The sequence below is a fragment of the Strix aluco genome, chromosome 4, assembly GCF_031877795.1.
Source record: "Strix aluco isolate bStrAlu1 chromosome 4, bStrAlu1.hap1, whole genome shotgun sequence".
In the NCBI taxonomy this organism is placed as follows: Eukaryota; Metazoa; Chordata; class Aves; order Strigiformes; family Strigidae; genus Strix; species Strix aluco.
The window spans coordinates 27,079,218-27,107,077 of NC_133934.1; the positions used below are offsets into that span (position 1 = coordinate 27,079,218).

Here is a 27,860-nt window from a genome sequence, read left to right on the forward strand (position 1 = left end):
AGTAGTTGTGAGAGGAAACTTGGTGTATATGGTGTGGCCAAAACCTTGGCTGCTGTCAGCACTAGGATAGTTTTGGAAAAAGACCTCAGAATGCAGGACTAGAAGATGGTATTGCACGGAAACCCTTGCTATTACAGGCAACTGGGGCATTAATTCCATAAAACCATAGGATGGTCAAGCTTCATCTTTAATAAGAAACAGTGAAGCTATGCACCTATGAAATTCTGAGTGAATAGCCCTCGAGTCTTTCAATGGCTAGAAACATTCTAATTTTCAACATATATCAGTCACAACTGCACCTAGACCTGCTTATTCCTGTCCCAGTGTTGTCCTTTGACTTAAAATAACTCTTCCGAAGGCACCTCATTCTTTAACATTATCATATAGTTCAGCAGTCTCAACAACAGGAGGTTGAATGAGTTGAGTGGAAATAATTTTTCTGGTTTGAAAGCTAGCCCTGCCTTGCGAATCTTTTGATAAAGAAACAAAACAGAACTCACGAGTGTGTGTATAGGTTATTACCATGCAATGTATTCCACGTAGGAAGAGGTGATGTCTCAGCCCCAGGTTCATTGGAGCATTATTAACATGGGTTCCAGAGTAGGCCATCTCTGAAATATAATTGAAAACAGACTGCTGTTAAGGACTCCATGTATATGTAAAAAAATTTATTACAGACCATTCCAATTCAGAATATATTTTTCTCTTCTGGTGAAACTATTTCAAAGGGGTTTGCTTTTCAGTTTATTTGCTTATGGCTAACAGCATCACAACCCCTTCATTTCCTGACTCTTCATACAGCAAGACTTTTCATCAGCCAGTGAACTGGCTTTCAAATTGTTGAGGGGTAAAGTTATCTTTGCCTTTATATTTACTCGTAACCAATGTAAATTGTAAAAAAAAACCAAAAAAACCAACAACCACCCCACAGTGTTTATTGCCTTGCAACTGTGCTTTTGTCTGTTAAGAGCATGATGCTCATGTGTGTGGTAGGCAATAGAGAACTTTCTTCCCTTTTGTTTCCCTAGTAGGCAGGCTGCTGTTAGGTGATGAACCAATTTGCTCTTAATGTGAATAAGAAGGACCTGTCTGAAGCTACTTCCAGGGGAGCTGTGTGGAAGACTTGCTTCTTAAGGGGTTAAGGATCTGGAATTTCACACATAATGCAAAATTATTATGCTGTATGCATTCTCTGTGAATTTTCTCACTGATCACAAAAGACTTTTGTTTGGTGTGCTAGAATGGTCCATAGAATAAACATACCCTGTTCTTTTAATTGGATGGAAAATAACTCTGCTAATTGGAGAAAACTGAATAAAGCAGTTAGTGCTACATGACACATGACAAATCTCTTATAAGAAATATACCTTGTCCTTTATATACATCAACAGAGTTCTAGTCTAAATGTGTAACACAAAATTAAGCTGACTTATTCAGAATCAATTCTATCATTTTGCAGAGACTTAGAAGTTTTAGATGGCATCCTTACCTGAGATGAGTTAGTGTTTGTTTTGCAAGCTAAGGCAGTTGTAGAAAATCAGCTTTGCCTGAGAGAAGAATGTGACTGAAGGCTTGATGAGAATGATGGCGTTTCTTTAGCATTCCTCCAGAGACCAGCCTCTAATGCAGAAGAAAAGAGCAACACATTCCCCTCCACCCCCAGTCTGTGTGGTGAAGGGAAGAGTTGGATGCCCTTTTAATAATTACTAACTACTTGGTGTGGAGATCACAGATTTTTAAGATCAGGACCCTAGCTTTTCCCATGTTGACAAGAACTGCTTGCATTCACTAGTAACTTACTGTTAGGGACATTTAATTTCATTAATAAAGGAGGCTCAGAAGGATGAAAACACCCCCCCTAGCATAGCTTTAGTTCTTTTGTACTGCTGGTGATGATTCCTAGGTAAACATCTCAGCATTCCTCTGTAGCATGAAAAGCAGGTTGATGGTGCCAGAGTACATTTTGCAATGCTGCCTTCTAAATAAAACACTTTGGAAAAGGCAGGATGTGCCTAGCCAGGCTGAGACCCTGCGGGACAATTTGAAATTCAGAAATCTTTTATACTGTTCCTCAAGTAACAGAACAAAAGGATGCTGGTGACATACAAATCATGTCAAATTGTTTGCAAAATGTGCAATCTACTAACCTGGTAATTTGAGAAGAGGGTGCAAAGCGATTTCTTTTTGGCTTGGCATTGTAAATTATCCTATGTTTTCTGTGGTCTGCAGCTGAATGCTTAGTGTGTCTCTGTTAAGGAGTGCTGTCTGTTTTATCAGCCAGCCACCTTCATGAATTTGGGAGAGCTAGTGTTCAATGGATGTGAGTGGAGTAAATGCTGATTTGACTTCAGGCAATATTTATGGCATCATACTGAAGTGAAATGACATTGGTGAGAAAACACAAAATAAAAATTTTAAAATGCACATTTTAAGATAGGAAGGATAGGACTGAGGATACTTGAATGGATATAAATTACTCTGTCTTTAAGGTGGTGGAATTAGTTTTCTCTTCAGGATGAACAGAATAATGAGATTTCATGACAAGGCAATAAAAAAGTAGATATTTGTCTTTATGTTGTTGGATTTTTGTCTGATACAGAATAAACAGAATGCATTGGTGGACATTTTCTGAAGGGTAAGCAGAAGGGGAAAGTGCATAGGCTTGTTCGTTTTTTTTATAAACTACTTTGGACTGAGGTCGTCATGTGAAAAACATGGATCTCTGATGCATCTGACTGTTAAACAGATATGCTTTCATTATCATTTGTAGTGCATGGAGCAATTCCTAGTATATTACCATTCCTTCCCTGGGACAAATAGTGAGTCATTCAAATATACATGGTAAACACTTCATGTCCCCCAAAGTTAATTATAATTGCTTTAATAAATTGCAAATTATGGTGTTGAATAGAGCGGTAAAGTAGCCACCAGAACTTTTTGTAGAGCTCACTGGTCATTAGAGGAATGGAGGGAGAAATAAGAAGTGCATGAGATAAGAAGAGAAACTCTACTTTCTTTTTTTTTTTTTTTACCTTTTGTTTTTATCTTCTACAAGTAAGCTGGTAGAGTACATTCAGCTATAAGGACTGTTCTCCCTTGTCATAAAGATTGTAGCTGCAAGGTTTTTATGACTCCAGTTGGAAGTACAGACTTCTAAAGGCATATCAAGGGATAGGCAGAAAGGGACAGCAGCTTACATAAACCTCAGATTTTAAAATCTACTTTCAGAAGGACCCTTTTAGATGCTGCTCCTGAACAAGTAAGTCTCAAAGTTAAATGGCTGCAGTCCAGGCTTTTTGAGGAAAACACCCACACACACTCCTGTATGTGGTCCTGGATGGTTGGTGAGTCAGGGCTGGTTGGAGAAGGGGCAGTTGAGCTTCTCTGAGAACGCAGGCTCAGAGGCAGGTCCTTGGGGCCAGTCTGGAGAGTGTGGGCCTGTGTGCAGCTCCAGAGCCCCATGGCAACTCCTTCATGGCAGTCTCTCACTTGCGTTGGAGATCGAGCCCTTTCGTAAGAAGCCTGCAGATGGGTCTTATCCTTTGGCCTACATGTCCTGGGCTGTGTACTGTGTGATGTGGATGGGGTTTCTTTCCCCGGCTGGATCAAGTGCCTTTTACTGTTGCTTTTCTTTCTGTCAAGCTTAAAGCAGTCTTTTCTGAACTGTCAAGGTTGCTTTTCTCCATTGACCAACAACTGACCATCAGTGAGTTGCGTACAGTCCTGGGGTCTCTGTTGTCAGCCTGTGCCCATATTTCATGGTCTTTGCTGTTATCCCATGCTTATACTCCATGCTGTAACAGGGCACCAAGCACCAGCTCACACAGCAAGTTCTCGTGATCTGTTGATAATGAGCCCACCTGTGAATAATGCAAGATAAAGCAATATTGTCATCATAATGGAGGAGGAAATGCTGATATTTATGTTCTTACTCCTTGGGAGGGCATTTACTTCAAAAGGTAATGTGCACACTACCATTACGTCTCTTGGTTCCAGCTTACTGCATTTCGAGTGACAGGTTAACCAGAATATTCACTGGATTCAGACACACTAGGGTAAGTAAGATGCTGTAGTCAACTCCGACTTGGCCTCAGTATCTACTGAATTGAATTCTGTATAGCTTCATGAGGGACAGAAAAGTGCTATTGCAGAAGGTGAGAACTGATCTGAGAAGGGAGAGGAACTAAGATGTGAGAACATGAATCTGGTTGTTGGTGTCTCTGATTTGAGAAGTGGAGAAAAGCTCATCTCTAGAGAGAGTAACTTAGATGGCAAATACAAATTGGTACACGAAATTTATTTCGTGCTGTTTACATGCCTTTTTTTAGCTCATGACTAGTGAGAGCCTCAGGAACTGAAAGTAGTTTGTTTTGAATTGTAGATGATTTTCTTACAACAAAATGATCATTGTATTCTATATAGGGAAAGAAATTCTAGCTCTTAACTGTGGAGAAAACTATTTGTTTCTATAGTTGTAGGGAACTTACAGATAAATACTCAATTTTCAGAAGTTACATATTTTTAATGAAGAGCACATTTGAGGAGGTTTAGCATCTGTTTATACAGAACTATTAGTCCAAGATTCTTGCATTCCTTTCTCTGTGTGTCCCACTTAATCTGACAGTTGTGAACAGGTTGGTTTTTTTATTGTAGAGAGTGCCTTCATCTCTAAGTGATTATACCTGCAAATTGGGTGGCCTGATTTGTGCAAAGTAACTATATTATGTGAGAGACTGGTCCAGAAAAAAAATTAGATTTTAAAAGCTGGTGAGAGGTGCATTGCCTTGTAAAACAGTATACTGATGAAATAGCTAACCTCAAAGATAACATTTAAAAAAAAAGTCCCCATGCAAAGAGAGATTGAAAATCCTGGCCAAGTGGCTGGGTTTGTATAATGCAATTGATATATTGAGATTTTTGTCTAAGTCAAGCAGCTTGTGGCTGAGCTGCAAACTGGACCCAGATACCTGTGTCTTAGGTGTCATAACTCCAGGAGAACTTATTTTTGCAATAGTGTTTGTCCTGCTGCCGAGTTCCAGATTTCTCTAGGATTCATTGACCCTCACAGTCAGCCTGAGAGTGGCTGTGAAGTTTTTTCCAGCGTCTGGTGGTGGCATTGGGAAGGGGAGCATCAGCAGGAGCTGATGGTGTGAGGTGGCATGACAGGGACCTCGGGAGGTGTCTGCAGGGCTCAGGGCAGTGCTGGGCTGGTCCAGCGGCTGCCGAGGGAGCCGCTGGGATGCAGGTACAAGCATCTGGTTTGGGCTTAGAGTGTAACGGGGAATTCCCTGTTTCCTGACTTTTGGATCAGATAGCTGCTTTTATCTCATGCCTTGGTCATAAGAATAACTAGGGTATAGGAGGGGGGATAAGCTTCCCAAAGCACGCATATATTTGGTGTGGCTCTATGTAGTTCAGAAGTTGCACAGCTGGATGTTTCTAAACTTTCAGTTCTAGAAGAGAGTTCATTTTTGCCCTCTGTCCCAATAACAAAAAGACTGAATTTTGAGCCCAGTGGGAAATGTAGAAAATGTTTTAATTGCAGGAAGCACTGTTTTAATCTGAATTTCATAGATGTGTTTAACAAGTCTGACCTTTGGCTGAGTTTTGTTTCTGGACTTTCTTCTGAAGAAGAGTTAGATATTTAAAACCTATTAGCTCCTTTTCAAAAATAAATTAAACTCTTAAACAGAATTTTGAGATTAAGTTTTGGCATCTGTTCACTGAATCAAATGAATATTAAAAAATTCCTAGCTAAACCACAAATAGTTACATTTGAAACACTAAAAGGAAAAGCAGCTGAAATGTTTCCAAACACATTTTTAAAATTGAAATTTGTTTTTATTTTGCAGCTTTCTTCAAAAGTTTTCAGTACAGGTTATGCTCAATATTTGAAACCAGTGAAATTCTTCAGAATTTCTTTTTATTTGCTACTTGATTTTTAAAGATATAATTAATATAAAAATAGTATTGAACGTTTGTAATAGTATTATTTAAGACGTCTTAGATGTGGCAACCACTGATACAGATGAGACTGAAGTTTCTGATTTGAGTCAGCTGCCTGCCGTTGTGCATCAGGACCTGTTTAGTCACACACACATCACTGACACGGACACAAGCGGCAAACAGTTTGTTTGCAGTGTAACCTCATGGTTTCACTAATGCATATAGATACTTTGCAGACAAAAGTCTTGGAAGGGGCTAGGGAACTGTCGCCCTTTCACTTTCCATTTCCTCTCCTTTCTCACACACTCAGCCTTTACACTGGGAGGCTCTGCCAATATTTCTCAGCTCCCTCCTACTCTCTGGGGTTGCAGTCAGCCTAAGAGCTGGCAGGTTTATTGCTGATGTTTCTTTTTTCCAAGCTAATTACAAACAGCCTCATTAGTATCTTGTTCTGTGACTATGTCAAATAGTTTGTTTTTTTTTTTTTAATTTGGAAAGGTGCTGTTTCAGAGTCCTTTTTTAGGCACTGATCTCCAGGATTAAGGTGTCTTTGAGCAGAGATTCAGGTTGTGCTGTATTCCTGAGAATTTGGAAGTAGTTCTGACTTCTAAAGTATGGGAAAAAAATATTTCAGTGGTATTTGTTTATGGTAATATTGCAGTCAGCACACACCTTGTTTTGTTTACTAAATACCTTCTGAGGACTGCAGATTTTGTTTGTTTTGATTGTGAGACATGTAAGTGTTGGTCCCTGGGAGGTTGCTCTGTGAATATGCAAACTGATAAAACCTGTAAAATGTGTTAGCTGGGGAGAGCATCTTGTCTGTTAAAAGTGTTGGTTGTATTTTGCTGTTGAATGAATGCAAATCACAGTATGAAGTCTTTCATTTAAATAGATATAAAAATGATAGATAGATAGATAGATAGATAGATAGATTAAAAAAATATTTTTGTGCATAAGGCCATCAAGAAGTTGTGTAAGATCTAGGAATGACTTGGAGAAAACCAGCTGTTTATAATAAAATGGATAAAATCAGGAGAACCTTTGATTTTTCCCATCTGGTCACTCCTGTTACTACAAGGGGAAGGAACAAAGGGGTTTGTTTACTTTAGAGCACTTGAAAGAAACAGCAAATCTCAGCCTTCTTGCCCTGTGTGGGAGTTACTAGCTGCAGACGGTAGCACCTTCTTTAATTCTCATACAGAAATGCTCTGCAAATAGTTGAACTGGTTAAAACACAGTTCCCTGTTGAGAACTGAATGGCTTAGTTTTCACTAATCTTAATAGAAGTTGGGATGGTTGTTACTACCTTGGGATCAAATACCACATGCCTAAGTGAAAATGAATGAGAAACCAAACTGGAAGCTCAAGGGATATTTAACTAGACATTGGTTTCCTCTCCTGAGTGGAAATACCTATTTTCTATTCTTAGCATAGAAAACTGGATAAACTGGAGGAAATGTGCTACTATGACTATTATAGCAAGAGTGACACGATCAAAAGTGAGTAGGTAGGTGGTACATGGGTGGCAATAGCAAACCAGAGGGTTTTGAAGACGGTCACAGCAATGTCAATGAAGATAAGGGATCATGAGCTAGCATTAGGAATAGATTGAAATAAACTTTGCATTTTCACTTTTAGTTTTATCTCTTCCACGGAGTATTATGAAAGCTCATCTAAATGCATCAATTTGGATTTCTGTTGTTTCTGTTTGTTAGGTTTTTCCTCATTATCCACCTGTGATTTATTTTCATAAGAATAAATCACAAGAGTTATGGATGCTATGTGATCATATGGGTCACTGACTTTCCCTGGAGAAGTCTTTAAAAAGACCTTGCCTTTCATCTTGGTGAGCACTTCTGCTCAGTCAGCATCCTCAGCTTTGCAAGGGTTTATCTTGCAAATTGTTACAGCAGAAACAAACAGTAGATTTGGGCATCTAGATGTAGTGGCCTGCTTCTACTTATGAGGTCTGCAAAAGACATCACCGTCTGTTGGTGATGTAGCAAGGGACAGCATATGTGTTCTTTAATTTGCCTGTTCAATACCACTTTTTAATTTTCGCATTAGACAGGGCCAATCCATTTTCCCTTGCTATCCGAAGCCAGAAAGGACGCCACTGACATGCAAAAATACAAGTTCATTTAATCTGAAGCTTGTCTCTACAGAATCCTGCTTCAATTTCTCTAACAAGTGGCCAAAATCAGTCCTGCCGTACAGAGTTAAGATGGAGAGAAGGGGGAGAAAATGGCACGACTAAATCATGGAGAGGATGTGGTTTTGTTGAACAGTTCAAGAGGCAGTTCAGACCTAGGTGGAGGGGTGCTAAACAGTATTCAAAACCCGGCTTCAATTGTCTAAATGTTCATTTGCATTTGCTGTCTGGTTTAAATTGTAAACCCTGCTACGTAAAAACAATTTTAAAGCAATGTATCTGGTTTTAAACCAGTAACCAAAGACCACAAAGTAACTTAACCTTTATTAGTCTTGGAGAAAGTTCTAGTGCTTGCTGGCTTGTGGTTTGGATGAGAAACATACAAAAATAGTATTATTTTTTCTGATGTTGAATCTGTTTTTTTCATATTAATAGACATCCAATTTTGTTCCATTATATAATGATTCTTCAGACAGACAGTAAGAGGATACAATTAACTCTTGAGACATAGTTTATTTAACTTGATAATTTTGTACTGATGCAAATGCCTTTGCATTACACAGCATTAGCTCATCAAGATAAAAACGAAATAACTAGAATGAGTATTGTGAGGCATCTTCTTGTGATCCTAGAGTTTGGACTAACATGGATTTTGTAACTTTTGGACACAGCAGCTGTGCTTTTCTGGAGGAGTTAATGTGCATCAAAAGGACTTAGTGTAGCTCCTGATGGATAAAGTACTTCCTGTCTGCAACTTCATTTTTATCCTCATGTGTCTTCTTATTTTTACCCCAGTCAAACTTCAAGAAAGCAGAGAACATTCATGCACAGACTTCATCTGAAAGTGATAACGTTCAACATTTATGGGATGTAATGCTATGCAACCAAGGCATCTAGCACTACTTGCCCTCCTCTTCTTCCTGCTACCTTGCCTCTACCATCCACCATGTGTTGAGGCAGCAGAAAAAGTAACTTTCTCTCTTTCAACATCCCTTTATTAAATTCCTTTGTTCTCACATAAGTGTTTGTCCTACTAAACATTTGTACCTGCTGATGGTGTGTGATTGAGGAAAAACATCTTTTTAACTGCTGAGGGGTAAAAATCACATGTTTTGAAAGGTAGAGAGTGATTAGTATAAGCAAGTATCACTTCAAGCTACTTAGAAAATTTCTAGCAGTTTTTTAAAATGTGGAGTCAGACTGCAGAGTATGCAAAACACTGCAAAAGCACTGGACTCCAAATTATTTGGCCAACCTTTGCAGTGTATGGTAAAAACAGATGGTTGGAGAGTGTGCTGGTATTCCTGTTTTGGCTAAAATGAGCCCGATGGTACTTAGTTACCTGGTGCCTCTCATCATATACAAAACCCAGAAATGGTAGGATTGATACCAGAAGAAGAATTAGCTTTAAGACAGATTAGCTGGCATAGCTAAATCAGGTGGTGGTTGCAAATGTATCTGCAGATCAGTCTTGGCAAAATAACTTTGGTTTTCCAGTGGCCTCTCCAACTCCATATAAACCTTTTCATATTCTGCTGAGCAGTCTGCCCCTAGTCATTGAGTGAAAAATTAGGAGGCATATTCAGAAACTGGATTGACTGTTAAGATGAAACTCTCTATTTCTCTGAGGTGTCAACTGATGCTTTTTTAGCAAATAAACCTGTGTGGGTTGCTTTTTTCAGGTTTTTTCTTTTTCCCCTCTCATGGGAAGTCTTAAACACTTGCCCTTAATTCCAGATGACAGGTTGTTATCAGACAGCTCTTCCTGGTAGCTTGCTGTAGGTGACTGCTTCTTCTAGCCTAAGCTGGGCAGTATTTAGCATGAGAGGTTTAGAATTTGTGCCTATTAAAGTCAGCTGACTGCAAGAGACACTTTGAATTTTAGCCAGGGAGAAAGCAGCTTTGAGTTCTTCCCAAGCTTTCCCTCTTAAAACATGATAGGGGTTTTCATCTTAGGTTTTAATATGGCTTTGGTGCACTTGCAGACAGTCAGGATTGAAAAACTGTATGAGCATGTGAACTCAGCAGCAAAGCTCCTGCTGTCATGCAGATAACTTTTCACATTAAAAAACAAGGGGAGAGAAATACACTTTCCTATAAATGAATGCCTTCTCAAAAGAATGTTGTGTGGTGGTGTCCAAAAAATGTTGGCTGGTACACAGAATATCTGTATTATTTAAATACATTGGGGCGGGTGGTGTGTGGGGTGTGTTCTTTTTTTTTTCTTTTTTTTTTTTTTTTTTTTCCTTCACGTTGTCAGTAATTTTGCTTGTAGATTAGGCAGGTATTCCTGTTCTGACAGTTCTGGTTCATTTTCCTATTTGTAAGACAGTAGTGCTCTTCCATGGTTGTTTCTTGGTGAGTGCCATGTAACATTGTCGGTACTATGTACTTTTTAATAAAAATGGAGAAAGTTGTTGATGATATTTATTTGCCTTTAATTTCATCTACTATTTGAATAATATGTGAAATTTGAAAATAACTTATTTAGGAAAGTAACTTAAACTTTATTTCCCTTTTTATATAGTCATATGATTAATTAATTACTAGTTTCAAGATCTCTGGATTTTTTTTTATTTCAGATTTGAAGAAGGTTGCTCAGTGTACATGAGTGTTAAGAGTTACGTGGAAACCAATGTGCTGATAAAGAATTTCAGAGTCCTCTCATTTTGACAGCTGAAAGTGGTGACTTAATCAACTAATTCTGAAAAGTGCTTTGCAATCCAATGCTGATAATATTTAAATATACTTTTCAGTGTTGAGTCCTGCCAGTGCTTCATGTTTAATGTAACTTTTGAGTTGTCATGTTGGTGTGAGTGATGTACTCTGGATTGGTCGCGTGGGGGAAGCATGAAAATGTTCATGGGACAGGTCTGATTCTGCCAGGGAAGCGGCCAACTCAAAAGATTTCTTGGAATTGTAGAAATGTAGCAAATGTTTTGAAACTTGCAGTTCTTATTGTTTAGATTGGAAATGTTTAAGCATGTTTTTAATAGGCTCCTTTTCCACTATTAAAGCATTATGGTGAAATAATTACATTCCTTTCAATCCACTTTAGACCTTACATGGTTTCCACTAACAGTAAAAATAAAAGTAACAGCAATTAAAATAGTTGTCAGGTTTTCTTCTCTCTTCAGGAATTTATTTACTACAAGGCTAAATAGACAAATTTTGTTGAAGGCAAATTTCTTTTATTCCTCTGTCTGTATTTGAACCAGATGCTTAATCTAATTGTTCCTAGTATTTGTTTCACCCAGCAATAAACAGGGAAGAGAATGAGTGCTAGTGCAGCTCATTGATTTGATAACGGAAGGTTGCTTGTTCTGTGCCTTGCTCCTTGGTCAGGTCTGTCATGGCTTCAGAGCTGGTGGTTCTGGAGCTGTCACTGCTGGTGTCCTGCATAATGGATGAGCCTGAACTGATGGAGGCAGCAGGTGCTCCTGCAGTAGAAAAGAGCAGTGTTTGTTATTGTTGTAATCATCATCAATCCTCCTCCCTTTCTCCCTCTGTTCTCAGTGTCCTCCAAACAAAGGCTCCCTGTATCTGCAGCAGCAGGGGAGAAAATAGCAACAACTTACTCTGTGTAACATTGCCGTTTTCTGTCTCAGGGGCAACCTTGTAAATAGCTCTTGATTTGATGCTCTGGATCTGTAAGTGGCATGTTTATCATTGCAGAGGACAACAAAACTGATTTATGAATTCCATTTAGCAGAATACTCTATCATTACCTACATGTAACTGCCCTGTTCCAGCTAAATTGGATGAATGAAAAATGGCTTTCGATTCTAGTACTCATTATGCACTGCAAGATCCTTAGCTCCTATGGGAGCAATCTGCTAAAAGATAGGTTTAAACATTCTTTAGTTGGGGAAAAATGTGATTTGGGGAGTTTGGGAAGAGGAGTGAATAGTGCAGAAAGTGGAAAAATTAATAGGAGGTTCTTTTTCTTAGTTTTGTTTAAGCTGCTCTTGGAAGTGTCTGTTCAAGAGTAGGCTGTGATTTGAAATCTCACAGAAGTGCTTTCTTTTCTGTTGAAAGGCAGTCAAATCTACCAACATATGTCCATTTGCTCTAAAACATCAGTTGATTCTAGCTATTCTTAAGTGTGTGCCTTATCTGGAGCATTAATGGCAGACACTATTTCCTTCTGCCAGGGCTGCCGCCTCTCCTTAAGGATTTGGGACACAGGAGCCATGGAGCAGAGTGGGGGAGAACAGAAAACCAGTTTACTCCAGTAGAGGCTGCAGTAGGCTTTCTGTCTGCTCGTCATCATAATTTGGAGAGAAATAGTTGTTCTATTTCACCATACCATCCTATTTATTTTCTGGTTTTTGTTTCTTCCCTATGGCAGCATTCTTGTTGTAGATGTGTTATCCTCTCCAGTTCTCGTGCAAGACATGAGGGGACAAGAAAGGGGGGGTTTCCATTGCCATAAGATGGGTAAAGTGAATCAATGTCATAGAGAACCAGTAATTGTCATGGATTGTGGTGGTATTACCATTTCTGTTGGTATCTGGAGGTCTGAATATCTGGCAGCAGAGATGGCATTTGCAGAGCAAGCCTTCTGGCTGCTTGTTCTGTTTCTTGCTCCTTGGTCAGGTTTGTCATGGCTTCAGAGCTGGTGCGTCTGGAGCCATTGCTGTTGGCGTGCAACATAATGCTGTAGGTACCGTGTCTCCTGGATGGACCCCTTGTACATACGTTGTAGGTTGTGTCCATTCCTTGTCTTTGGTCCTGGATGAACTTTGGACCCATGTTGTAGCGTTGTTTCCAGTCCTATCTCTGGCCCCATCTCCCTTTGCTCCTGACTGGACTCCCTGGACAGACCCCAGACCCAGTTCATCACTTTACCATTTCTGATGCCGTGAATGGACCTTATTACCAGTAACTCCTGACTTTACCTGTCAGTTCATGCCCTGTGAGACTGTGTCCCATAGGTGAGGATACAGCCTGTGCTGGGGCCACCCTCATCTCCCAGCTCCGGCTCACCTGCCCTTAGGGAGCAGATGGCCCTTGCTGCTCCCTGACAGCACTATGAATATAGCTCCACCCTTGCTTGGTGGCCAAATGGTGTTTAAAAACTGGCTTAGCTGGAAAAGCATTCAGAGTGTGAATGCTTTTCCTTAACTCTGTCTCTATAGAGGCAGGAACAAAATAGATGTACTTCCAAAGAGTTGTTAATGAAGGCTTCAAAAGTATATGACTGAATTAAGGTTACCCTTCTTTCTGCAGGAAAGTGGATCACTTTTTTCTTAATTCTGTGATTTTTGAAACGCACATTTTTTTCCTGTTTAGAATCTGGTAGCTCTGCGGTTTGTTTGCAAGTGACTGCAAAGCTGTGGCATGCAGCTCTGTTCCTGCTGGAGAACGTGCCAAGTGACAATCCAGAGTTCAAAGGGAACATCCAAGGAGCTCAGATATTGCTCTCAAAAGTGTTGGGTTTTTTCCCTCTTTCCCTTCTATTTGAAAGGTGCAAAGTTTTGCAGAGTTATATTGCCAGTAGATAGAATTACGCTTTTCAGTGGTGTCTGTATGAAGTGATTTACTCCCCATAGACAGCTTCCTGCATTGTTTGCTCTGGGCTTCCAGGCTTATTGTCTGGAGAACCAGGTGTTAAAATGCCTTGTTGAGCTGTACTTTTTTAATATATATCTTTAAATTACACAGGCTGTAAATGGGACACTTTACCTATGGACTTGTCTTGATATGACTTGATGACATTAAATTTAAAAGCTTCAAGGTAGACTGGTGCCTAGTGATGCTCATCATTGGCATTTCAGAGGCTCCACTGAGACCCAAAGACATTAAGTGTCATCTTTAAATAGCTGGTTAAATTCAGTAATGGTTTGCTCAAGTGAACACCTAATTTCTTCAAAAAGGAAAGCTGGTGTCTCCTAGCAGACGTTTTTCATTGCAAAAGCTCAATAATAGTACTGAGGTTTGGTAGTCTCTCTGTTGAGAGTGGTTAATGGCAAGCTGAAGTGCTTCTAGTGTTGGGCTTCTCAAACTTGGAGCTTCTTGTATGTTTGTATTCCTGTCTCTGTCCAGCTTTAAATGTATGCAGTTTTAAAGTTGTCTGCCAAGATACACATTACTGGCAAAAATCAATGCGCTGGTGTCAAAAATTTGCTCATCCAAGAAGTAACAGCACAGTGGTCTTATAAAACACAAATGCAACAATAATGTTAAATAGGTTAGAGCAGTGTAGAGTGGGGATTAACAAATCTAGATACTGCAGCGATCCCATCATCTCCTACAGAGCTGTTGATCTCTTCATTGCTTTGGGGGTGAGACAAGACGTTGGGCTCAATGAGGAGTCTGCTGCCTGTGTTTTGCTCTGCCTCTGCAGCTGTAATTAGTTGACAGAGCTTTAAACACTTCTGTTTCAGGACTGTCTAAACTTTCTAAAGCTGGAGGAGAGAAAACAGTGTTTTATTAGCAGATGCTTCAGTTTCAACATGTAGATGATGCAATGTAGCATGCGTTTCAGAGGAGCAGTTCTTCGAGACCATGGGATACTGCAACTAGAAAAAGGAGTTAAAGGATAAAACAATGTCTATTCTAATTCTTTGCTCTTTTAGAGATGGCCAGAAACCCAGTTTCCTGTTTTGCTGGATAGTTGCTAGTGTAATCAACCTGAGGCAAAGGAAAAAATTTCTCCTGGCCTTTGCTAAAAAATCTTTGGCTTGGTGATAAAATGTGAGGCTGACATGTGTTGGTCTGCAGCTACTCTGAGTTCCGTAGCCAGAGCTTGAATTATCTCCTTCCACCAGCACTGATTCCAGCTCAAAGAAGAATCATGTTAGGGAAATAATAAGGGCTAAATCAATAGTTACTGCTTTTGAGAGCAATTTCCTCTATACACTTTTTTTTTTCTGTGTGCAACTAAAGAGGGACAACAGAAGGCAGTGCATGTGTTTGTCTGTTCATGGCAAGCCCCAGGGAATTACACTAAAGAGGTTGGAAAATTCATAATAACTTTAATTAGCCTTTAATTTTTCAATGAGCAGACTGCTTGTTTAGCCTAGTTGGGTAGGAAAATAAGACCTTGGGAAAAGGTGTTCATGTTAGCTAGTAATTATTAGTCATTTGCTCCTCCTACCTTCCAAAGGTGCAGGAACTGCCATCAAGTAACTGGTTCACCCTGAGCTGGATAAATTGTGCAGTAGGAAAAGGGGCAGCCAAACAGGGAGCTTTCTTCAGATGGTGTAAAGGAGTGAGGCCAGGCTCTCCAGACAGCCAGGACTAGATTAAACGAGGGCCTCGGATTGAGGAGGTGCATTCTGCACTCCTGTTTTCTGGTGTGTTGTACTTGTTGGCTCCACATCATACATGCTAATCCTGATCTCTGCTCCTCTGACTGTCTGCATGGGGTCTTGTTTTTACAGAAAAGAGTACAGAGCTAAAGAACATATCATTATGATAAGATGTAGCTTCCATCAAATAAAAGTTATTTTCCTGAAATAATGCTTCATTCCTGCCTCTCCCCAGTCAAGGAGGATGACATTTGACTGATAAATTTATGGCAGAAGACTACAACCCTCTCCTCCTTTAACTCACATTAAAACTAACAAAGGGATGATGGATCCCACAGTACAGGAAATAAGTTTTTCTCATAGAAACCTTATTTTTTCTTTTTTTTGTTTGGTTTTTTTTTTTTTTTCATTTCAGCAATAAAAAGAACCCTAAATTGAATCACTGATTAAAACCAGGTATCTTAGGGTGTTCTGTCACGTCTGTCATCTGGTATCCAGTTTTGATAATACTGCTTGAAGTACAGATAAGAATCTAATTACACGTAAAACAATGATGCAGTACCAATTTACTGACCGTCAAATACAAATTTGATGTAACCGATGACCTACTGCTAGGTGAAGCTTTCAGGGCTTGTGCTGTAGCCAAGAGAAGTCTGGTGGAAGTCACTTTTCAGTTCTATCTTGCTGCTCTTTTCTCTCTTTATCCACAAAAAGTTCAACCTTGAATGAAATGTTTTCTGCATCACCCCACCCCAAACGGAAGGCTGCAACATTTGGCAATGTACCTGGGAATGTATACAAACAGCACTAGGGAGGGGAGATGAAAAAGGAGGCTGACTTTACTCTATCATGAAATTTTAACACTCCTTAGCAGCTTGCCAGCCGAGCAGGATTATACTACCAGATGTCCTGGCAGAGATGTGCAGGGCTCTGCAAGATCATAAATTCAAACAACGTATGGCAACCCTGTGTGTATAATACTACTGTTAGCAACGCAAAATTTCAGTGTGGAAAGCACTGGTGATGGGCAGGATTAGTAAGCACAAAATTTTCCCGGATTTAGGTTTAAAGCCTTAGGTAGGTAATAGCTGCTGATGGCAGTGGTATGTTAATGGAGAAAGGAGGAATATAGTGATGTCTGTGCTTTATCAGTAGCAATAAGCCTTGTTTGCTTGCAGTTGTCTTCTCCCATCATGTCGGCCTTTCAGCAGGCAGAATTGTAATGCAGCTGCTCAGAGGCTGATCTCTTCCCTCTGTTGGTCTATACGAAAACATTGAGGGGGTGTTGTCAAAGACGTGCTAAACTCAAGGCCTGAGTCAACAGAGTAGTGTTGCTCTGTAGCAGTTTAGAGTTGGCTTGTGATTTTCTTGAGTATAAGTGGAGCTCTGTTGTTGTCTTCTGGGTAAATTCTTGTTTAATAGGAAGAACAGGGATGGTGGAAGCTTGGAGTGGAAATTTCTGTCTGGTAGTGCATTTGTTTTACTCTTCCTTTCTGTATTTCTTTTGTCATGTTTCCTAATGAAGTACTAACTGAACCTGTTCTTTTAGTCTACACATTTGTGCTGGTTTTGGCTGGGATGGAGTTATGTGGGTAAGGGCACGTTGGAGCAGGTTTACTTCTGAAGGGACTGTGGCTGTGGGTAAGGCCATGCTGGAGCAGGTATGTCTCTGAAGGCCCATGGAGAAGGCTGTACTGCAACAGGTGCACCTCAAAGCAACTGTGGCTGTGGATAAGTCTATGCCACAGCAGGTATAGCTCTGGAGAGACTGTGGCTCATAGATACGGCTCTACTTGGAGCAGGTACACCCCTAAGTCTGTGGATAAGTCCAAGCCAGAGCAGGGGCAAGGGGACAAGTTCATTGCAACGTTAAATCCTATGGTCTGGTCCAAAGAGACCAGGGGTGGAGACTGTAATGGAAATTTCTTAAATTGTTGTAACCCAGGATTTGAGTTGCATGTTATGCGAATTACTACAGCAGGAACCCCTTGTTGCTAGCCAGACTAGAAGCAAGGGAAGGAGTTCATTGCAGTGTTAAACCCTATAACCTGGCCCAAAGAGACCAGGGGTGGAGGTTGTGATGGAAGTACCTTTAAATTGTTGTAACCTGGGATTTGAGTTGCATGTCAGGAATTGCTATAGCAGGAACAACCTGAACCAGTGGAGGGAGGACAAGTCTTACAAGAAGCAGTGCAAGTGCAGCAGGGACCCGACCTGAGTTGGCTTTGGTGCCCAATAACTCCACGCAACACACCACCTCTCCTGTCCTGAGTGACCACCATAACAGATGGAGCCCAAAGTCATGGACTAAGTGAAATCAATGGACATTTTGTGAACATTTGTGGACATTTTATGGGCATTTTATAGACATTTTACAGGGGTGGTCCATAGACTAAGGGAATGATATCTGTCTAGTATATCAAGGATAGGAAGGGTGGTGGTGGGTGGTGGTGGGTATTGGATAGCATGAGACCTGAGCATGACAGAAATGGTATGGAATAAGGGGTAGAGAATGTGCTGGTTTTGACTGGGATAGAGTTCATTTTCTTCATAGTAGCCAGTATGGGGCTATGTTTTGGATTTGTTCTGGAAACAGTGTTGCTAATATAGGGATGTTTTAATTACTGCTGAGCAGTGCTTACACAGAGTCCAGGCCTTTTCTGCTTCTCATACCACTCCACCAGCAAGTAGGCTGGGGGTGCACAAGAAGTTGGGAGGGGACACAGCTGGGACAGCTGACCCCAACTGACCAAAGGGATATTCCATACCATATGATGTCATGCTCAGCATATAAAGATGGGGGAAGAAGGAGGAAGGGGGCGAGGTTCGGAGCGACAGTGTCTGTCTTACCAAGTAACCGTTACGTGTGATGGAGCCCTGCTTTCCTGGAGATGGCTGAGCACCTGCTTGCCAGTGGGAAGTGGTGAATGATTTCTTTGCTTGTGTGCGCAGCTTTTGCTTTACATATTAAACTGTCTTTATCTCAACCCACGAGTTTTCTCACTTTTCTGATTCTCTCCGCCATCCCACCGGTGGAGAGTGAGTGAGCGGCTGTGTGGTGCTTAATTGACAGCTGGGGTTAAAGCATGACAACATTAAATTTAACCGCATGTGTCCATTCATAGGATCATGTCCTCACTAAACTATGTAAAGGATCAGAAAAAAAACCCCAGTTTTTGTGATTTTTTTTTTTTTTTTTTTTTTTTGTTGTTGTTGCTCCCTTCATGGAAAACAAAAGGCATTGATTAGCATCCTATAGTAAAGTGAGGACTTAGAATTGGGTCAACCAAAGGAGTTGGAAGTATGTTTGTATCAGTGGGTGTGGTTCTCCCATGCTATATGTTGTCACCAAACTGTCAGCTAACCCATGCTATATGTTGTCACCAAACTGTCAGCTAACCCAACTGACAGTGTGGCAGAAGGGAATTTAAAGCAAATGGAGGAGAATATGCTGTCCCCTGTTTTATTCTATTGTTGCTAGAAAAAATCGAGTTCCTATGAAGTGTGAAAGAGAGTGAATCAACTCCCTGGCTCTTTAAAGAATAGTACAAGGGTGAATAGCCAGAGGAAAAGAACAAATGGGACTTAAGCACAGCCAGTTAACTTTGCAAATTGCAATTAAACTTAAGTGATAAGAAAGTGGAAGATTATGTATAATACATTTTATTTATCTATATATTTATATTTATCATAAATATATTTATAATTTAATTATAATTATATAAAATAAATATATTAATATATTTATAGTACTTATATATTTATTTATTTATAGTATATAAAATATATAATATATAAAAATAAACAAAGTGCTTTCTTTGGAGATTAATCTTGCTACCCAAGTGTGAAATCTTCCCCCTTCCTCCCATGCGTTCTTTAAATTTTCAAGTTCCATACCACAGAATTTCAGGTAGTTCCTTGCTGGCCTCGTTAGTCATTCTGAGCTCATGCTGGCTTTGTCCTTGAGAGTAGAAATACACACTATAGGTATTTAAGTTGTTTGCCCTTTTATTGATTTCATTAGTAAATTACCTCAGTACTTGTAATGCCTTGGAAAGCTCTGTGCAGAGTGCTTGTCATCATTCAGGTTTCCTGTAAGATAGGTATGCCTAGACCAGTGTTTGTTGTTCTTGTAAAGCTCCATTCATGCAGTCTTGAAGTTTGTCTGTACTAAATCAACTATGTTCTTAATGTTTGTAAGAAAGTTGTTCAGAAGTGGCTTATATTGCTATGATTTTAGCAATATAAATCCCTCTGCTGTGGAGTAAGAGAGAGAAGCTCATGCCTAGATGATGCGTTGTGTCCACTTTTGCAGACAGATTGAAGAATCACATGAGCAGTACATGGTAGAACCAGGTGAATGGTCTCCAAGTGTCATTGCACAGCAGTAGCAATGTGGTACAATTCTGGTCTGCAAACGTAAAGCTGGATCTAAATTTGTCAGTGTTGTTTAGTTCAGATATCTCTTGTCTATGCTACATGAAAAAAGGAGTTTAACTTGCATATTCTTGTGATTAGCTGAAATGATATGTCAGAATTGAAGAAATAGTGGGAGTGGCAGGGGTTTTTTGGTGCTGGATTTTTTGGTGGTTCAGTGGTAGAATTCTCACCTGCCACGTGGGAGGCCTCAGTCAACCAATGTGGGACACAAACCCATGACCCTGAGATTAAGAGTCTCATGCTCTACCGACTAAAAGTGCAGAGCTGTTAGGCTCCAGCTGTAGTCAGCAGGATTTGAACCTGAGTGGTGTTCAGGTGCCCTCTGAGCTCAAACCATGACAAGTAGAAATTCATTACTCTAGAGGCACCAAATCCTGATGCCCTAAAGACTGTCATGCTTCTTTTGGTGGTTGTGTTCCCTGCTGCTTATATGATCCAGTGCTTTCTATTTTACATACCTGTGGTTATTACAGTTTAAGCCTTACTTTTACATCTCCCTGAAGTAAAAGCAGTATGTTTTCTAGTTAAGTATCAGGGTGTGCTTTTTTCATTTAAGTAAAAAATTATATAGGGGAAAATAGTGGTTGCACGAAATTGAAATGCAGAGTACCCACGTACAAAGAAATGAACAGCCTACCAAACTTTTTGAAAATCTTTCTTTTCTTGCTGTCATGCTTCACAAGCTCTCCAAAATGCATAATGAGTAACAAAGACCTCTCCCTGCTGTGTCTATATTTTTGTTCACTGCTTTACATGCTATTTTCAGATGTGCACATAGCAAATGAAGCTAACTATTTTCAAAGTGTTGTCCCTGATGACTTAGTGTTTATTCAGCTACTTCTATCTTGTTGGCTGAGATAAATTTCACCTGAGGCCCGCATCTGCTCACTAATTTGTCACCTTTTCTTTTTCATGCCCTTAAGCTGTTTTGACACCAGAGGCTTTGCAAGCTCCATCTCAGGAAGCACCAGAAGCAATACAAAACACAAGAAAAACAATGTGAACTGAAGCTTAGTGAAAATAGAGTTGTGTAATATGGCACTGGTTAGTGGCTGGATGACAGCCATCCTTGATGACATAAATTTAGTGGCATGCGTAACTGCAAAGAACAAAGGAGTTAATCAGCATTAATACTGTATATAAGAAGTGTTACTGTGTGTAAATACGTATTAAAGTTGTTGCCATAAACTTGTGATAGAAAGTCAGTGTGCTGTGGTTTAGTCTGCTAATATTCCTTTCGGAAAAACTTTTATTATTCATTTTAGGTTCATTTTCTGGGTTGTTAAGTGGCAGTGAAACTGATACATGGGTCCGGCAGTCAAATAATTGCCCTGGTTGGAAACACTTGCAGCTTTTTACAGAGAAGAAAATATCATCCAGATGATGAATAAAAACAACTCCTCCTCACATAAATGAAAGTCAATAATAAATTATATTGTTTCACTTCTGTTCTCTATTTTTAATTTACAGTATGGTATGGAAAGGCAGCTCTTTTCCTCCCAGCTTTATAGAACTTACTAAAGAAGTGGCAGGCTTTTTTTAGTAATCATTAGCAGGATACAGCTTGTGTTTTGCCTTTAAGGTGCTTCGTTCTAACTTTAGTACCTTTGCACTGTAGAGAATTAGTGTGCTGGCATTGCAGCAGTGAATAGGGAACTCTTTCACGTATCCTGCCTAAAGTGTGCTGATCTGTACCAGTGATGTGGGGACGATGCTAGGTAGCAGATAGAGTTGTGATTTGAAAGCATCTAAGACGAGGTGGTCTAGAGAGGGCCTTGCGAAAAAAGGCCAGGTCTTAATGTTCTCTTAGTTAACATCTTCATTGGGTTTTGGTGTGGCTTTTCTCCCCTCCCCCCTCTCCTGAAGGCAGCAGTCCAGGGTATAGACAACGTTGCATTTGTCCATGACTGTTTTTGCACAGGTTCAGTTCTGAACACCATGTCTCTGCAGTATGAAAACTGATGGGCTAAAGATCTCTTCCTCCATTTCCCAGTTTTCTGTACCTGGTTGCAGATGTACAATTTTCTTTTGTTCAGTAAAGCTCAGTAGAAGCACTGTAAATGCTACCCTCTAGTCCTTGTATGTCAGTGGTTTTAGTTTCATCCAGCAGTCAAACTGGAGGCTTTTTTCCAGAGATAGAAGAAGATAAGCTAGTAGGAACAGACCAGTGCTTAGATTAATAACATGAACGTGGTCCTGTGATGCATGCAACAGTTTTGTGATACCATGCCTAATGTACATGCTTTCCTTTTTACATGGGTTTGGGCAAACTTTAGCATGCACTTAGCTATGTGGGACTGCAAATATGAGAGTGCCAATCCTTTTGCTTGAAGTCACTTTAAATCCTCGCTCCTCCCGCTCTCGATGTGCTGAGCAAAGGTTATCATCTCAGCAATGTGCACAAGGCTGACTTTTGGGCCTGCTGTAGTTGTTCTTGAGGGTATGGCCCAAAGTGGCCTCAGCAGAGAGGGAGGTGTATGTGTGTGTGCATGCACATGTGTACGTGTGCGTATGCCAAGAACCTGAGCTCTGATTTCCTCTGGAAAAGGTGGACCCGGCTTCTTGCTCCTCTCCGTTCCCTTTTGGGTTTATCTTTGTCATTTATAATGTCATCTTCATGCTTATTTTTAGTTTCTAGCCCTTCTCTGTTGAACTGTTCTTACATTTTAATTGGCTAAATCAGGCTACTTGTAGCTGATTAATGTTTCCCCTCTGCAGCTGGATCATCTAGAAGAGGCATAAACCTTTCCATGCCTCATTTACTTCCAGTTCCTTTTCAAACAGACATGCCCTGTTCCTGGACCTTCCTGTCTTTCCTCACCTGCTGTCAGTTTTTGTTGTACCTCTCGCTGGATGAATTGTTGTTCCAGCTGTGCAGTTGCATTTCATGTTTTTATTTGTGCAGCCAGAAATTATGCATGAAACCTTCCTACATCAGCAGTAATGACAGCGATACTCAGATGACAGCTTTTGGCAGGTAGATTCTTACCTGAATTGTGTTAACAGTTTCAGTACTGCTCTCTGGTGAATGGCAGTGTTCAACAAACACATAAAAAGACTGTCATCTATAGCTGGAACATTTGATGTTGAGGAGTGAAATAAGATTACTATTGTTTTTAAATTTTTTTTTTTCTGCATAGATGAAAAAAAACTGAGGCTGTTACGAAAGAGCTCTTCCTACTCCTTTCTGAACTGTACTTCATTCTGTGGATGAAATAAAAGTCAGTTTTGACATGCTCCATCTATCATTCATCCCAAATGCTAGTGGTTTTATTGTCATGATTTCCCTTTGTCCCCACAGATCAAGATTAGAGATGATTTACTTTGATTAGAGATAGTTTAAATTATTAGAGGTCGCTTACTACTGGCAAATTGAATCTGGTTTCTTCTGAGGTATAAGGGCAACACAGTGCCTTGTTCCGCTTTATACATTTGCATAAAATGTGATTGTCAACTGATGTATTTATGATACAATTTTTCAGAGTATGGGGGGTTAAAGTTTGGATGCTGTCATACCAGTTTGCTGGGAGAGGTTCCTTCACATTGAAAAAACCCAATATGTTTATAATTAAGTGGGGGATTAGGTTTTAGGCTTTGCATTTGCACATCAATTCAAAAAAAGTTCTCTAAAACAGTGCATAGCTATAACCAGCATTTGTGAAGCTGGTGTGTTCGCTAATCCCGTGGGAAAGTGCCAAACTTGTCAGTTTTTATAAATTGCTGTCTTTATGACAGGAAACTGGGAGGGGAAGGGTCTTGTATCTGAATGGAACAGCCAGGAGAAAATGGGGACATAAGGACAGATGTGTCCCCAAGTCACTATTCTCTATGGTTGAAGGAACGCCCAGAGCAAGGGTCTTACTGAAAGATTGGATGCAAGCCATGAGAACGCTATAAGCATCCAGTGAATGTTTTGGCTGGGTAAGGAGAAGACCTCCTGGAGGACAATTAAAAACTAGGCAGGCTTTTTTGCTTTGTTTTGTTTCTGTTCAGTGCTCTCTAAACATAGCAACTATTTTTATATATTTGTTGGTAGTAATAAAAAGTGTTCTTTACTTTTAACTGAACAAGTCATCTGTTGAGAATGATTTGAGGATGAATGGCAAGCCATTGTCAACATGGTAGTGAGTCATAAACGGGGCTTCAGTCATGCTTGTAGCATCCGGCACCCTCAGGCGAGATTGGGATTCCTAGATGATTCCTGGATGGTCCATCTCTAAGCAGCACAGACTGGTTTAAGAGCTCGTAGTGCAGAATGTACCTCCTGGTCCAAGCACCCCTGACAGGACTGTGAGTAGATGCCTGAACCTTAGCTTCCACTGAGTTTGTATTCACGCTCACAGTTGACGTCATGATGTGAAATATCATTTAATATGACCAGGAGTATTGTGGTGTGTGTCTGAAGGGCTATAACTCCTGCAAGCGCTTCCAATTGCCTTTGCTTGTTCTATAAACATGATAGGTTAAAGGCAAAAAATTCAAGCCTGGTACAAGATTTTTAACATGGTGCAAAATCCACTGATCTGAATCACCTCTGTGGACTGATTTCTTTCCCTGGGTGTGCGGGGTTTTCACTGAAGTTGGGAAAAGCTGTCTTTGCACACCAGAAGGATGAAGTAGTGCAGTAAAAATACAGTTTGTCTAAATGTAATAGTTTTAAAATTCAAAACACTATAGAATAAAATTTTTAAATTATTCTGGAGATTACATTGTAGTTCTTGGTTTGTTGTTTTTGTTTTTCACTTCTAGAAAACAGCTCTGTTACAATCTGCAATTGCACTGGCCAGAGCAAATACTTTGTTCTGTGTGTTAAATAGCTCAATGAAACGGGAAGGAGGAAACTGGCTGATGGACACAACTTGGTCCTTTGGCAGGGCGGGTAAAGCTCAGATGTTTCCTATGCAGCAGACGCTTTAACTGAATGTTATGAACTGCTCTTGTAAAGCACACCTTCTAATAGATGTCACTCTTTTGTTTCCCCCTACTCTTTTGCAGCAAGTGACAGGCAGAAGTTTTGGTGAGAAAGATTTTCGTTCTGGATTAGAAAATGGCATTCTTCTGTGTGAGTAAGTAACACCTATAGTTTTGAGCATTGAATACGATATTGACTAAAGCTGAAATTAACTTTATCTAATATGTCCAATTGTTGGTTTCCTTTTGCAAGTTTTGACATTGTGTACACTGGTATTTCACTGCAGCATCATTTCAGTGCCAAAGCTATTGTTATGGTGAGGACTGAAATGTGGCTTAAAGAAAACAGGTTTTGCAAAGTGCTTCTCTTACTCCACCCCAGCTCCTTAGTTGAGTTATGTAAAGTAAAAATGATGTTTGCTTTTTGGTTTCCTTTTATTTAAAGATGTTAACCACAGATTGGCAAATGGTGTTCCACACCTGCCTGCAGACGTCTCTGCTACAGTGAGGTGTTTTGGACCAACTCCAGGTCTGAACACTGTCAGGAGTTAGCCATCTGAATACCATCAATACTCAGCTGCTTTTATAGTTCCTGGAAAGGTTAGGCATCCTCTAAATTTTGCCTAAAGGTGTATTTGAATGATGTGTTTTGTAATTTTTGGACAAGAGATGCAAGTTAGCTTTTGCACGTTTCTCTCTGTGGTTTTAATAGCTAGTTTTTAGGCAGAGTCTTCCAAAGGCATGTTGTGGGCTTAGATGCCAAAGCTGGTGACTTTTAAGAGCAATTTGGAAGTGTGCCCTAATGCCTGTAGTTCTTTGAAGATCCCATGCAGGTTGTCAGGAGTTTGGGAGAATCCACTGATGTGAATCACCTGTATGAACTGATTTTTTTTCCCTGGGTTTGTAGGGCTGTCACTGAAGTTGGTAAAAGCTGTCTTTGCTGATAGTTTAATCTTTTTATCAGAAGGATGAAGCTTGTGCAGAACTGAATACATATTGAAACTTATAAGTGAGATCTCCTGAGATGTTTAGCTGGACCATTGCAGCTATTGGTTAAGTTTTATACTGTGAAAGGTACTGGAACTTGGAAACTGTTTTCACCAGCAGAGTTGAGCTAATATCCTGTAACTCAACTCTAGGTAGCTTACAATAGCTTTGAAACCTACTTGTGTAAATACTGTTGTATATCTCACTGGTGTCATTAATCAGAAGCTTGAACTTTAGCTGTTAAAGGGGGAAAAAAATGTAAAGGAAATGATATGATCTAGTTTGATTGTAGTTGCATGTCTTTGCTGAGGAGTGGCTTTGGGAGGAGGGAAGTAGTTGTTATTGTTGATCAAAAGTTGTGTAACTCGGAAGGAGCATGTAGTTTACCTCTTTGTATTTAAGGGTTGCCTTTTGCACAACATCTCTCTCCTCTGTGTGTTCAAGGGAAGTGCTGTGTGCTGAATCACTTCACAGTGCTCTTTAAATGTTAAGGTTGAATTGTGTTGCATGAAAAGTAAGGGATGTGTATTTCAAGATTAGATTGTAATCTTATCTGCAAGTAAGCAGAGGTAGTCTGATTTAAATGCTGTAAATCTTTAAGATTGAAAGCTTAACTAACTAATGTTTTGCTAATTAAATGAATAAATACATATTTCTTAGGAGGCTGTGAGCTCCCGTAATAAGCAGATCAAGGGACAACACTGGGTTATACTACCAAATTGTTCTGTGATGTTGGGCAGATTGCTTGTCCTCGTTTACCACTTGTGGCAGTGCAAATCAGTCTGAAGGGATCTGTCTCCTCAACCTCAAATCTGAGAGGCCATGATGTTTGTATTACATCCTGCTCCTGGCAGCTCTAGTTAGTGGATAAAACTCCATTAGGCTACAGAGCATTAATCAGAGAGCTACCAATCCAGCCTTCAAGTTTGGCTTTCTGATGATGAACAAATTATGAGACCAACAGTAAAAGGGTGCCCTTCACTTGTTCCAAGTCCACTGTAAAACAAAGAACTCAGAAATTTGGGGTGTAACACTGAGAACTCTTAAAGTATCTCCAAAAAGTACAGGCTTTGGCAAGTGAAGCACTGATAGTTAATTTTTTATCAGTTGCTCAGTGAAGAAGTGCTAGTAAAGCTGCTACAGGCAATTGTCTTTCTAGACAGGAGTTTTCTGTTTTTTCAGGGACCTACCTGGGTAACTCATGAGCAAAATCTAGTGGTATTCAAGCTTTCTCTTAACCTTGTCCCAATCTGCTGTGCTTTCATTGCAGCTGACCTCAACAAGTAGATGAAAACCTGCTCTCAAAGTGTCTGATAAGCTTCAGAGGACAAGAAAGAAATTATAGCTGTCCTAGGTTTCCGAAGATGGAAGAATTCACTGCCTTTGGTCTGGTTTATCTGATTTGTTGAAATTTTAGGGAAAAGCTAAACTTGCCTCAGCTTATCTCCACAGGATAGTACTCACTGCTAGTGTCGTTAACTGGCAACTTGTAGCTGGACAGTTGTGTGGGTGATGTCCATGCGAGTGTGGAGTGGTGTTTTCTTCTATGTTGTTATTTCAGTGTTTTCTTTGCCCGTTGTATTTTGTGATGAGGGCTGAAAGCAAGCTCAGGTTCTGAGGGATCCCAGTAGCTAGAGGACTGGAAACTGATGTCAGGAGTGGGTACACTGCCTGTATGCCTTGTATGTCCCAAACATGTCTCAAGCTACCTTCTGACTTTGCAGGTGTTTTGCAGAAGGGAAGGGGGGTAACCACCATGCCAGACTCCATTCCCCAAACAGCAGACTAGCTGTGTGCAAAATGACACAGGGGGAATCTTTGTCTATGTCTAGAGCAGGATTGTCTGAGCCTTATTCACAGCAATGCCAGGCCTCCCTCCATTTGATCCTGATGTCTATGGCCTATACAGCCTGCAAACTCAGGCAGATGTCACTATACTGGTTATAAACGATTAACTCATGTCTAGCAACTATCAACATATTTTAATAAATGAAAACTAATACAACTGTGCGATGCCAAAATCTTGGACTCTTGGGATGGATGTGTTATTGACCACCAGCCTGACACATGTGCTAGCCACAGGCACCCAAAAGCCCTGTACCTACCTCTCTAGTAGTGTTTATGCTGCAGCTGGCATCTCGATCTGGCCTCGTTACGACACTTTT

The 27,860-nt window shown here is 40.2% G+C and overlaps 1 protein-coding gene across 7 annotated transcripts in view; it reads left to right on the forward strand.

The window, feature by feature from the left end:
- Window positions 1-27,860, forward strand: part of LIMCH1 (LIM and calponin homology domains 1) — a 188,027-nt gene that overhangs the window by 43,698 nt on the left and 116,469 nt on the right. For all 7 annotated transcript variants that reach the window (XM_074822412.1, XM_074822413.1, XM_074822416.1 and 4 more), the window contains exon 2: window positions 24,793-24,863. In XM_074822412.1, the coding sequence (XP_074678513.1) occupies window positions 24,793-24,863 (71 nt within the window). The remainder of the gene's footprint in view (window positions 1-24,792; window positions 24,864-27,860) is intronic.